General features: G+C 53.6%; 1 protein-coding gene across 2 annotated transcripts in view; it reads right to left on the bottom strand.

Moving 5' to 3' along the window:
- Positions 1-8,556: 8,556 nt before the first annotated feature.
- LOC132386817 (protein unc-93 homolog B1-like) overlaps positions 8,557-12,572 on the bottom strand; it is a 46,733-nt gene continuing 42,717 nt past the window's right edge. For both annotated transcript variants that reach the window (XM_059959149.1, XM_059959150.1), the window contains exon 5: positions 8,557-8,732. In XM_059959149.1, coding sequence (XP_059815132.1) covers positions 8,589-8,732 — 144 coding nt within the window. In that variant the 3' untranslated portion in view covers positions 8,557-8,588. The remainder of the gene's footprint in view (positions 8,733-12,572) is intronic.

Here is a 12,572-nt window from a genome sequence, read left to right as displayed (position 1 = left end):
GATAGAGTGGATGTGGAGAGGATGTTTCCTATGGTGGGGGAGTCTAGGACCAGAGGACACAGATAGAGTGGATGTGGAGAGGATGTTTCCTGTAGTGGGGGAGTCTAGGACCAGAGGACACAGATAGAGTGGATGTGGAGAGGATGTTTCCTATAGTGGGGGAGTCTAGGACCAGAGGACACAGATAGAGTGGATGTTGAGAGGATGTTTCCTGTAGTGGGGGAGTCTAGGACCAGAGGACACGGATAGAGTGGATGTGGAGAGGATGTTTCCTGTGGTGGGGGAGTCTAGGACCAGAGGACACAGATAGAGTGGATGTGGAGAGGATGTTTCCTGTGGTGGGGGAGTCTAGGACCAGAGGACACAGATAGAGTGGATGTGGAGAGGATGTTTCCTATGGTGGGGGAGTCTAGGACCAGAGGACACAGATAGAGCGGATGTGGAGAGGATGTTTCCTATAGTGGGGGAGTCTAGGACCAGAGGACACAGATAGAGTGGATGTGGAGAGGATGTTTCCTGTAGTGGGGGAGTCTAGGACCAGAGGACACAGATAGAGTGGATGTGGAGAGGATGTTTCCTATAGTGGGGGAGTCTAGGACCAGGGGACACAGATAGAGTGGATGTGGAGAGGATGTTTCCTGTGGTGGCTAGGACCAGAGGACACAGATAGACTTTATGTGGAGAGGATGTCTCCTGTAGTGGGGGAGTCTAGGACCAGAGGACACAGATAGAGTGGATGTGGAGAGGATGTTTCCTATGGTGGGGGAGTCTAGGACCAGAGGACACAGTGGATGTGGAGAGGATGTTTCCTGTGGTGGGGGAGTCTAGGACCGGAGGACACAGACAGAGTGGATGTGGAGAGGATGTTTCCTATAGTGGGGGAGTCTAGGACCGGAGGACACAGACAGAGTGCATGTGGAGAGGATGTTTCCTGTAGTGGGGGAGTCTAGGATCAGAGGACAGAGATAGAGTGGATGTGGAGAGGATGTTTCCTGTAGTGGGGGAGTCTAGGACCAGAGGACACAGATAGAGTGGATGTGGAGAGGATGTTTCCTATAGTGGGGGAGTCTAGGACCAGAGGACACAGATAGAGTGCATGTGGAGAGGATGTTTCCTATAGTGGGGGAGTCTAGGACCAGAGGACACAGATAGAGTGCATTTGGAGAGGATGTTTCCTGTAGTGGGGGAGTCTAGGACCAGAGGACACAGATAGAGTGGATGTGGAGAGGATGTTTCCTATAGTGGGGGAGTCTAGGACCAGAGGACACAGATAGAGTGGATGTGGAGAGGATGTTTCCTGTGGTGGGGGAGTCTAGGACCAGAGGACACAGATAGAGTGGATGTGGAGAGGATGTTTCCTTTGGTGGGGGAGTCTAGGACCAGAGGACACAGATAGAGTGGATGTGGAGAGGATGTTTCCTGTGGTGGGGGAGTCTAGGACCAGAGGACACAGATAGAGTGGATGTGGAGAGGATGTTTCCTGTAGTGGGGGAGTCTAGGACCAGAGGACACAGATAGAGTGGATGTGGAGAGGATGTTTCCTGTAGTGAGGGAGTCGAGGACCAGAGGACACAGATAGAGTGGATGTGGAGAGGATGTTTCCTGTAGTGGGGGAGTCGAGGACCAGAGGACACAGATAGAGTGGATGTGGAGAGGATGTCTCCTGTAGTGGGGGAGTCTAGGACCAGAGGACACAGATAGAGTGGATGTGGAGAGGATGTTTCCTATGGTGGGGGAGTCTAGGACCAGAGGACACAGATAGAGTGGATGTGGAGAGGATGTTTCCTGTGGTGGGGGAGTCTAGGACCGGAGGACACAGACAGAGTGGATGTGGAGAGGATGTTTCCTATAGTGGGGGAGTCTAGGACCGGAGGACACAGACAGAGTGCATGTGGAGAGGATGTTTCCTGTAGTGGGGGAGTCTAGGATCAGAGGACAGAGATAGAGTGGATGTGGAGAGGATGTTTCCTATAGTGGGGGAGTCTAGGACCAGAGGACACAGATAGAGTGGATGTGGAGAGGATGTTTCCTATAGTGGGGGAGTCTAGGACCAGAGGACACAGATAGAGTGCATGTGGAGAGGATGTTTCCTATAGTGGGGGAGTCTAGGACCAGAGGACACAGATAGAGTGGATGTGGAGAGGATGTTTCCTGTAGTGAGGGAGTCTAGGACCAGAGGACACAGATAGAGTGGATGTGGAGAGGATGATTCCTATAGTGGGGGAGTCTAGGACCAGAGGTCACAGATAGAGTGGATGTGGAGAGGATGTTTCCTGTAGTGGGGGGAGTCTAGGACCAGAGGACACAGATAGAGTGCATTTGGAGAGGATGTTTCCTGTAGTGGGGGAGTCTAGGACCAGAGGACACAGATAGAGTGGATGAGGAGAGGATGTTTCTTATAGTGGGGGAGTCTAGGACCAGAGGACACAGATAGAGTGGATGTGGAGAGGATGTTTCCTATAGTGGGGGAGTCTAGGACTGGAGGACACAGAGTGGATGTGGAGAGGATGTTTCCTATAGTGGGGGAGTCTAGGACCAGAGGACACAGATAGAGTGGATGTGGAGAGGATGTTTCCTATAGAGGGGGAGTCTAGGACTGGAGGACACAGAGTGGATGTGGAGAGGATGTTTCCTATAGTGGGGGAGTCTAGGACTGGAGGACACAGAGTGGATGTGGAGAGGATGTTTCCTGTAGTGGGGGAGTCTAGGACCAGAGGACACAGATAGAGTGGATGTGGAGAGGATGTTTCCTGTGGTGGGGGAGTCTAGGACCAGAGGACACAGATAGAGTGGATGTGGAGAGGATGTTTCCTGTGGTGGGGGAGTCTAGGACCAGAGGACACAGATAGAGTGTATGTGGAGAGGATGTTTCCTGTAGTGGAGGAGTCTAGAACCAGAGGACACAGATAGAGTGGATGTGGAGAGGATGTTTCCTGTAGTGGGGGAGTCTAGGACCAGAGGACACAGATAGAGTGGATGTGGAGAGGATGTTTCCTGTAGTGGGGGAGTCTAGGACCAGAGGACACAGATAGAGTGGATGTGGAGAGGATGTTTCCTGTAGTGGGGGAGTCTAGGACCAGAGGACACAGATAGAGTGGATGTGGAGAGGATGTTTCCTATGGTGGGGGAGTCTAGGACCAGAGGACACAGATAGAGTGGATGTGGAGAGGATGTTTCCTGTGGTGGGGGAGTCTAGGACCAGAGGACACAGATAGAGTGGATGTGGAGAGGATGTTTCCTGTGGTGGGGGAGTCTAGGACCAGAGGACACAGATAGAGTGGATGTGGAGAGGATGTTTCCTGTGGTGGGGGAGTCTAGGACCAGAGGACACAGATAGAGTGGATGTGGAGAGGATGTTTCCTGTAGTGGGGGAGTCTAGGACCAGAGGACACAGATAGAGTGGATGTGGAGAGGATGTTTCCTATGGTGGGGGAGTCTAGGACCAGAGGACACAGATAGAGTGGATGTGGAGAGGATGTTTCCTATGGTGGGGGAGTCTAGGACCAGAGGACACAGATAGAGTGGATGTGGAGAGGATGTTTCCTGTAGTGGGGGAGTCTAGGACCAGAGGACACAGATAGAGTGGATGTGGAGAGGATGTTTCCTATAGTGGGGGAGTCTAGGACCAGAGGACACAGATAGAGTGGATGTGGAGAGGATGTTTCCTGTGGTGGGGGAGTCTAGGACCAGAGGACACAGATAGAGTGGATGTGGAGAGGATGTTTCCTGTAGTGGGGGAGTCTAGGACCAGAGGACACAGATAGAGTGGATGTGGAGAGGATGTTTCCTATAGTGGGGGAGTCTAGGACCAGAGGACACAGATAGAGTGGATGTGGAGAGGATGTTTCCTATGGTGGGGGAGTCTAGGACCAGAGGACACAGATAGAGTGGATGTGGAGAGGATGTTTCCTGTAGTGGGGGAGTCTAGGACCAGAGGACACAGATAGAGTGGATGTGGAGAGGATGTTTCCTGTAGTGGGGGAGTCTAGGACCAGAGGACACAGATAGAGTGGATGTGGAGAGGATGTTTCCTGTGGTGGGGGAGTCTAGGACCAGAGGACACAGATAGAGTGGATGTGGAGAGGATGTTTCCTATAGTGGGGGAGTCTAGGACCAGAGGACACAGATAGAGTGGATGTGGAGAGGATGTTTCCTGTAGTGGGGGAGTCTAGGACCAGAGGACACAGATAGAGTGGATGTGGAGAGGATGTTTCCTATGGTGGGGGAGTCTAGGACCAGAGGACACAGATAGAGTGGATGTGGAGAGGATGTTTCCTGTAGTGGGGGAGTCTAGGACCAGAGGACACAGATAGAGTGGATGTGGAGAGGATGTTTCCTATAGTGGGGGAGTCTAGGACCAGAGGACACAGATAGAGTGGATGTGGAGAGGATGTTTCCTGTAGTGAGGGAGTCTAGGACCAGAGGACACAGATAGAGTGGATGTGTTGAGGATGTTTCCTATGGTGGGGGAGTCTAGGACCAGAGGACACAGCCTCAGAATAGAGAGAGGGGTGTCCTTTTTGAACAGCGAGGAGGGGGAGTTTCTGCAGCCAGTGGGTGGTGAATCTGCTGCCACAGGTGACTGTGGAGGCAAGTCATTGGGTTTTTTAAGGCAGACGTTGATGGTTTTGCTGGCAATAAGAAACTTCAGTCTAATGAAGAACAGGGGATGTGGACAAACCAGTTTTCTCTGTTTCCCCCATTCTGTAGACTCTGAACTATTTCTTGCTCTTGGTTAATCCATTCAGAGCACACGGGACTTCGGGTAATGGCCTGATAAAGATGAGAATGTTCTTGGAGGAGTAGCTATGTATTATGTAACGTGCCTGACTTATCAAAGAAGCAATCTGTAATCTGTAAGCCCCACAGCTTCCCAGACTATTCCTCCTCCCACCCTGTCTCCTGCAAAAACGCTACTCCTTTCTCTCAATTCCTCTGCTCTCAGGATGAGGCCTTTCATTCTAGGACAAAGGAGATGTCTTCCTTTTTTAAAGAAAGGGGCTTCCCTTCGTCCACCATCAACTCTGCCCTCCATCGCATCTCCCATATTTCACGCACCTCTGCCCTCACCCCATCCCCCCGCCAGCCCACCAGGGATAGAGTCCCCCTGGTCCTCACCTATTACCCTACCACCCTGCAGATCCAATGTATAATCCTCCGTAACTTCCACCACCTCCTCCGGGATCCCACCACCGACCACATCTTCCAGGCCACAGACCACTCCCACTCCAACATGTCTGTCCGTGGCCTCCTCTACCGTCAAGATGAGGCCACACGCAGGTCGATGGAGCAATACCTGATCTCCCGCCAGCATGAACATTCAACTCACAGACCTCCGTTGATACCCCTGCCCCCCCTTACCCCCATCCCTATCTATAATTTTAGTCTGTTTCTATTTCTCTCTCTTTCCCCCCTCACTATAATCTCTCCCCCCAGCCCCAGCTTTCTTTCTCTTTTATTTCCCATCATTCTCCACCTTCCCCCAGCCCATTTCTCTCCAGCCTGTCACTTCCCGCTCTCTACTTCATCCCTCCCCCGACTTTTTATCCCCCCTCGACCATCCCATGTTACTTCACTCCTGATGAAGGGTTTTGGCCCGAAACATCGTCACTACCTCCTCCCGTAGACGCTGTCTGGCCTGCTGAGTTCTGCCAGCATCTTGTGTTTTTATCTCATCAGACTCTGTCTGGACTGCCTCATTTCACTGGTTTGGGCCAGTCGGGTTGTAAAGACACAAATGCACAAGGCTGGGCTGAAATGCTGTCGCCCTCTGCAATGACCAGTAGGTCCGGTGACTTGGGGTGGAGATCCAATGGTGCAATCGATGAGGAACCGTATATGCGGGGCAATAACTCCAGCAGCCAGAGACCAGCCATCGTGGATAAGGAGCAACCGACGGGCACGTGGAGATTGGGAGCACGGGGAATGCCAGGTCAGCGTAGACTCCTTCCCTGGGTAATACCCTTCCTCTCCATGGAGGGTCAGGTTCGAGAGTGAACCCACGTTAACGGTCAGCAAACAGATTCTCTGTGCCTCGCCGGTCACTATTACAAGGGCTGATTGGTCAAGGGTTAGGGTTAGGGTTAGACTCCTTCCCTGGGTAATACCTTTCATGCAGCGAGGTGGGGAGAGTGTTGGCATGAAATGGCGGGGCAGTCTCAATGGGCCAAATGGCCTCACTCTGCTCCTATATCCGATGGGGTTATGGTTGAACGACCTCCCCCCGCCCCGCCCACCCCCAGTCCCGGTAGCGAGAACGAGAGGCTTTAGAACTAATTTGCAAGGGGGATGGGACCCGGAGCGACAGAGCAGTGAACGAAGTGCATGGAGTAAAGCCAGATCTGACATACTGAGAGGCTTTGAGGAAAGAGAAGCAGAACAGAGGGTGTAAAGGTAGAAGGGTGAAAGTGTGTGTACTTCAATGCAAGAAGCATCAGGAAGAAAGGTGATGAACTGAGAGCTTGGATACATACATGGAATTATGATGTAGCGGCCATTACAGAGACTTGTCTGGCACCAGGGCAGGAATGGATTCTCAATATTCCTGGATTTCAGTGCTTTAAAAGGGATGGGGGGGGAAGGGGAGGTGGGGTGGCATTACTGGTCAGGGATACGATTACAGCTACAGAAAGGGTGGGTAATGTAGCAGGATCCTCTTTTGAGTCAGTATGGGTGGAAGTCAGGAACAGGAAGGGAGCAGTTACTCTACTGGGGGTATTCAATAGGCCCCCCTGGTAGCAGCAGAGATACCGAGGAGCAGATTGGGAGGCAGATTTTGGAAAGATGCTAAAATAACAGGGTTGTTATCATGGGTGACTTTAACTTCCCTAATATTGATTGGCACTTGATTAGTTCCAAGGGTTTAGATGGGGCAGAGTTTGTTAAGTGTGTCCAGGATGGATTCCTGTCACAGTATGTTGACAGGCTGACTAGGGAAAATGCCATACTAGATCTAGTATTAGGTAATGAACCGGGTCAGGTCACAGATCTGTCAGTGGGTGAGCATCTGGGAGACGGTGATCACCGTTCCCTGACCTTCAGCATTATCATGGAAAAGGATAGAATCAGAGAGGACAGGAAAATTTTTAATTGGGGAAGGGCAGATAATGAGGCTAGAAGGCTAGAACTTGCGGGTGTGAATGTTTTTGCAGGGAAATGTACTATGGACATGTGGTCGATGTTTAACGATCTCTTGCAGGATGTTAGGGATAAATTTGTCCCGGTGAGGAAGATAAAGAATGGTAGGGTGAAGGAACCATGGGTGACAAGTGAAGTGGAAAATCTAGTCAGGTGGAAGAAGGCAGCGTACACGAGGTTTAGGAAGCAAGGATCAGATGGGTCTATTGAGGAATATAGGGTAGCAAGAAAGGGGATTAAGAAGGGGCTGAGGAGAGCAAGAAGGGGGCATGAGAAGGCCTTGGCGAGTAGGGTAAAGGAAAACCCCAAGGCATTCTTCAATTATGTGAAGAACAAAAGGATGACAGGAGTGAAGGTCGGACCGATTAGAGATAAAAGTGGGAAGATGTGCCTGGAGGCTGTGGAAGTGAGCGAGGTCCTCAATGAATACTTCTCTTCGGTATTCACCACTGAGAGGGAACTTGATGACGGTGAGGACAATATGAGTGAGGTTGATGTTCTGGAGCATGTTGATATTAAGGGAGAGGAGATGTTGGAGTTGTTAGGACGGATAAGTCCCCGAGGCCTGACAGAATATTCCCCAGGCTGCTCCACGAGGCAAGGGAAGAGATTGCTGAACCTTTGGCTAGGATCCTTATGTTCTCGTTGTCCATGGGAATGGTACGGGAGGATTGGAGGGAGGCGAATGTTGTCCCCTTGTTCAAAAAAGGTAGTAGGGATAGTCCGGGTAATTATAGACCAGTGAGCCTTGCGCCTGTGGTGGGAAAGCTGTTGGAAAAGATTCTTAAAGATAGAATCTATGGGCATTTAGAGAATCATGGTCTGATCAGGGACAGCCAGCACGGCTTTGTGAAAGGCGGATCGTGTCTAACAAGCCTGATAGAGTTCTTTGAGGAGGTGACCAGGCATATAGATGAGGGTAGTGCAGTGGATGTGATCTACATGGATTTTAGAAAGGCATTTGACAAGGTTCCACATGGTAGGCTTATTCAGAAAGTCAGAATGCATGGGATCCAGGGAAGTTTGGCCAGGTGGATCAGAATTGGCTTGCCTGCAGAAGGCAGAGGGTCATGGTGGAGGGAGTACATTCAGATTGGAGGGCTGTGACTAGTAGTGTCCCACAAGGATCGGTTCTGGGACCTCTTCTTTTTGTGATTTTTATTAACGACCTGGATGTTGGGGTAGAAGGGTGGGTTGGCAAGTTTGCAGACGACACAAAGGTTGGTGGTGTTGTAGATAGTGTAGAGGATTGTCGACGATTGCAGAGAGACATTGATAGGATGCAGAAGTGGGCTGAGAAGTGGCAGATGGAGTTCAACCCGGAGAAGTGTGAGGTGGTACAGTTCCGAAGGACAAACTCCAAGGCGGAGTACAAAGTAAATGGCAGGATAGTTGGTAGTGTGGAGGAGCAGAGGGATCTGGGGGTACATGTCCACAGGTAGACAGGATAGTTAAGAAAGCCTATGGGGTGCTAGCTTTCTATGTTGGATGTTTAACTCACCACAATGTTTCACGTTGAAGAGGGTGTGATCAGCTACGCAGAGGTAGTTATCCAGGAAGACCGCCGTTGGCACCTCTGCAAAGATGAAGCTCATCTGAAACAGAGAACAGCCACACGGAGTGTGAGAGAGGCACGGAGGAGTGAGAGAGAGGAACGGAGGAGTGAGAGAGAGGAACGGAGGAGTGAGAGAGTGGCACGGAGTGTGAGAGAGAGGCACGGAGTGTGAGGGAGGAACGGAGTGTGAGAGAGTGGCACGGAGTGTGAGAGAGGAACGGAGTGTGAGAGAGGCACGGAGTGTGAGAGAGAGGCACGGAGTGTGAGAGAGAGGCACGGAGTGTGAGAGAGTGGCACGGAGTGTGAGAGAGAGGCACGGAGTGTGAGAGAGTGGCACGGAGTGTGAGAGAGTGGCACGGAGTGTGAGAGAGGCACGGAGTGTGAGAGAGTGGCACGGAGTGTGTGAGAGAGGCACGGAGTGTGAGAGAGAGGCACGGAGTGTGAGAGAGGAACGGAGTGTGAGAGAGAGGCACGGAGTGTGAGAGAGCGGCACGGAGTGTGAGAGAGGAACGGAGTGTGAGAGAGAGGCACGGAGTGTGAGAGAGAGGCACGGAGTGTGAGAGAGGAACGGAGTGTGAGAGAGAGGCACGGAGTGTGAGAGAGAGGCACGGAGTGTGAGAGAGGAACGGAGTGTGAGAGAGGCACGGAGTGTGAGAGAGAGGCACGGAGTGTGAGAGAGGAACGGAGTGAGAGAGAGAGGCACGGAGTGTGAGAGAGCGGCACGGAGTGTGAGAGAGAGGCACGGAGTGTGAGAGAGAGGCACGGAGTGTGAGAGAGGCACGGAGTGAGAGAGAGAGGCACGGAGTGTGAGAGAGGAACGGAGTGTGAGAGAGGAACGGAGTGTGAGAGAGAGGCACGGAGTGTGAGAGAGGAACGGAGTGTGAGAGAGGCACGGAGTGAGAGAGAGAAACGGAGTGTGAGAGAGTGGCACGGAGTGAGAGAGAGGGGCACGGAGTGTGAGAGAGAAACGGAGTGTGAGAGAGGAACGGAGTGTGTGAGAGTGGCACGGAGTGTGAGAGAGAGGCACGGAGTGTGAGAGAGAGGCACGGAGTGTGAGAGAGTGGCACGGAGTGTGAGAGAGTGGCACGGAGTGTGAGAGAGGCACGGAGTGTGAGAGAGTGGCACGGAGTGTGAGAGAGGGGCACGGAGTGTGAGAGAGAGGCACGGAGTGTGAGAGAGAGGCACGGAGTGTGAGAGAGTGGCACGGAGTGTGAGAGAGAGGCACGGAGTGTGAGAGAGTGGCACGGAGTGTGAGAGAGAGGCACGGAGTGTGAGAGAGAGGCACGGAGTGTGAGAGAGAGGCACGGAGTGTGAGAGAGTGGCACGGAGTGTGAGAGAGAGGCACGGAGTGTGAGAGAGTGGCACGGAGTGTGAGAGAGTGGCACGGAGTGTGAGAGAGTGGCACGGAGTGTGAGAGAGGGGCACGGAGTGTGAGAGAGTGGCACGGAGTGTGAGAGAGAGGCACGGAGTGTGAGAGAGTGGCACGGAGTGTGAGAGAGTGGCACGGAGTGTGAGAGAGGGGCACGGAGTGTGAGAGAGGAACGGAGTGTGAGAGAGGAACGGAGTGTGAGAGAGTGGCACGGAGTGTGAGAGAGGAACGGAGTGTGAGAGAGGCACGGAGTGTGAGAGAGAGGAACGGAGTGTGAGAGAGGGGCACGGAGTGTGAGAGAGTGGCACGGAGTGTGAGAGAGGGGCACGGAGTGTGAGAGAGAGGCACGGAGTGTGAGAGAGGAACGGAGTGTGAGAGAGTGGCACGGAGTGTGAGAGAGGAACGGAGTGTGAGAGAGGCACGGAGTGTGAGAGAGGAACGGAGTGTGAGAGAGGAACGGAGTGTGAGAGAGGAACGGAGTGTGAGAGAGAGGCACGGAGTGTGAGAGAGTGGCACGGAGTGTGAGAGAGAGGCACGGAGTGTGAGAGAGTGGCACGGAGTGTGAGAGAGCGGCACGGAGTGTGAGAGAGAGGCACGGAGTGTGAGAGAGAGGCACGGAGTGTGAGAGAGGAACGGAGTGTGAGAGAGGAACGGAGTGTGAGAGAGGCACGGAGTGTGAGAGAGAGGCACGGAGTGTGAGAGAGGCACGGAGTGTGAGAGAGTGGCACGGAGTGTGAGAGAGGGGCACGGAGTGTGAGAGAGAGGCACGGAGTGTGAGAGAGAGGCACGGAGTGTGAGAGAGAGGCACGGAGTGTGAGAGAGAGGCACGGAGTGTGAGAGAGGGGCACGGAGTGTGAGAGAGGGGCACGGAGTGTGAGAGAGGGGCACGGAGTGTGAGAGAGGGGCACGGAGTGTGAGAGAGGCACGGAGTGTGAGAGAGAGGCACGGAGTGTGAGAGAGGCACGGAGTGTGAGAGAGGAACGGAGTGTGAGAGAGGAACGGAGTGTGAGAGAGAGGCACGGAGTGTGAGAGAGGAACGGAGTGTGAGAGAGGCACGGAGTGTGAGAGAGAGGAACGGAGTGTGAGAGAGGAACGGAGTGTGAGAGAGGAACGGAGTGTGAGAGAGGAACGGAGTGTGAGAGAGAGGAACGGAGTGTGAGAGAGGAACGGAGTGTGAGAGAGAGGAACGGAGTGTGAGAGAGAGGAACGGAGTGTGAGAGAGGGGCACGGAGTGTGAGAGAGAGGCACGGAGTGTGAGAGAGGGGCACGGAGTGTGAGAGAGGGGCACGGAGTGTGAGAGAGGAACGGAGTGTGAGAGAGGAACGGAGTGAGAGAGAGAGGCACGGAGTGTGTGTGAGAGGAACGGAGTGTGAGAGAGGGGCACGGAGTGTGAGAGAGGAACGGAGTGTGAGAGAGGAACGGAGTGTGAGAGAGTGGAACGGAGTGTGAGAGAGGCACGGAGTGTGAGAGAGTGGCACGGAGTGTGAGAGAGAGAGGCACGGAGTGTGAGAGAGAGGCACGGAGTGTGAGAGAGGCACGGAGTGTGAGAGAGGAACGGAGTGTGAGAGAGGAACGGAGTGTGAGAGAGAGGAACGGAGTGTGAGAGAGGCACGGAGTGTGAGAGAGGCACGGAGTGTGAGAGAGAGGCACGGAGTGTGAGAGAGAGGCACGGAGTGTGAGAGAGTGGCACGGAGTGTGAGAGAGGCACGGAGTGTGAGAGAGAGGCACGGAGTGTGAGAGAGGCACGGAGTGAGAGAGAGGAACGGAGTGAGAGAGAGAGGCACGGAGTGTGAGAGAGAGGAACGGAGTGTGAGAGAGGCACGGAGTGTGAGAGAGGGGCACGGAGTGTGAGAGAGGAACGGAGTGTGAGAGAGAGGCACGGAGTGTGAGAGAGGCACGGAGTGTGAGAGAGGAACGGAGTGTGAGAGAGGAACGGAGTGTGAGAGAGGAACGGAGTGTGAGAGTGGCACAGAGTGTGAGAGAGGAACGGAGTGTGAGAGAGGCACGGAGTGTGAGAGAGGCACGGAGTGTGAGAGAGGCACGGAGTGTGAGAGAGAGGCACGGAGTGAGAGAGAGAGGCACGGAGTGTGAGAGAGGCACGGAGTGTGAGAGAGAGGAACGGAGTGTGAGAGAGAGGCACGGAGTGTGAGAGAGAGGCACGGAGTGTGAGAGAGAGGAACGGAGTGTGAGAGAGTGGCACGGAGTGAGAGAGAGAGGCACGGAGTGTGGGAGAGAGGAACGGAGTGTGAGAGAGTGGCACGGAGTGAGAGAGAGAGGCACGGAGTGAGAGAGAGAGGCACGGAGTGTGAGAGAGGCACGGAGTGTGAGAGAGAGGAACGGAGTGTGAGAGAGAGGCACGGAGTGTGAGAGAGAGGCACGGAGTGTGAGAGAGAGGCACGGAGTGAGAGAGAGGAACGGAGTGAGAGAGAGAGGCACGGAGTGTGAGAGAGGAACGGAGTGTGAGAGAGAGGCACGGAGTGTGAGAGAGAGGCACGGAGTGTGAGAGAGAGG

Source organism: Hypanus sabinus, unplaced genomic scaffold, assembly GCF_030144855.1.
Source record: "Hypanus sabinus isolate sHypSab1 unplaced genomic scaffold, sHypSab1.hap1 scaffold_1319, whole genome shotgun sequence".
In the NCBI taxonomy this organism is placed as follows: domain Eukaryota; kingdom Metazoa; phylum Chordata; class Chondrichthyes; order Myliobatiformes; family Dasyatidae; genus Hypanus; species Hypanus sabinus.
Note: the sequence above shows the minus strand (reverse complement) of the source record. Positions and strands in the feature narration are given on the sequence as shown.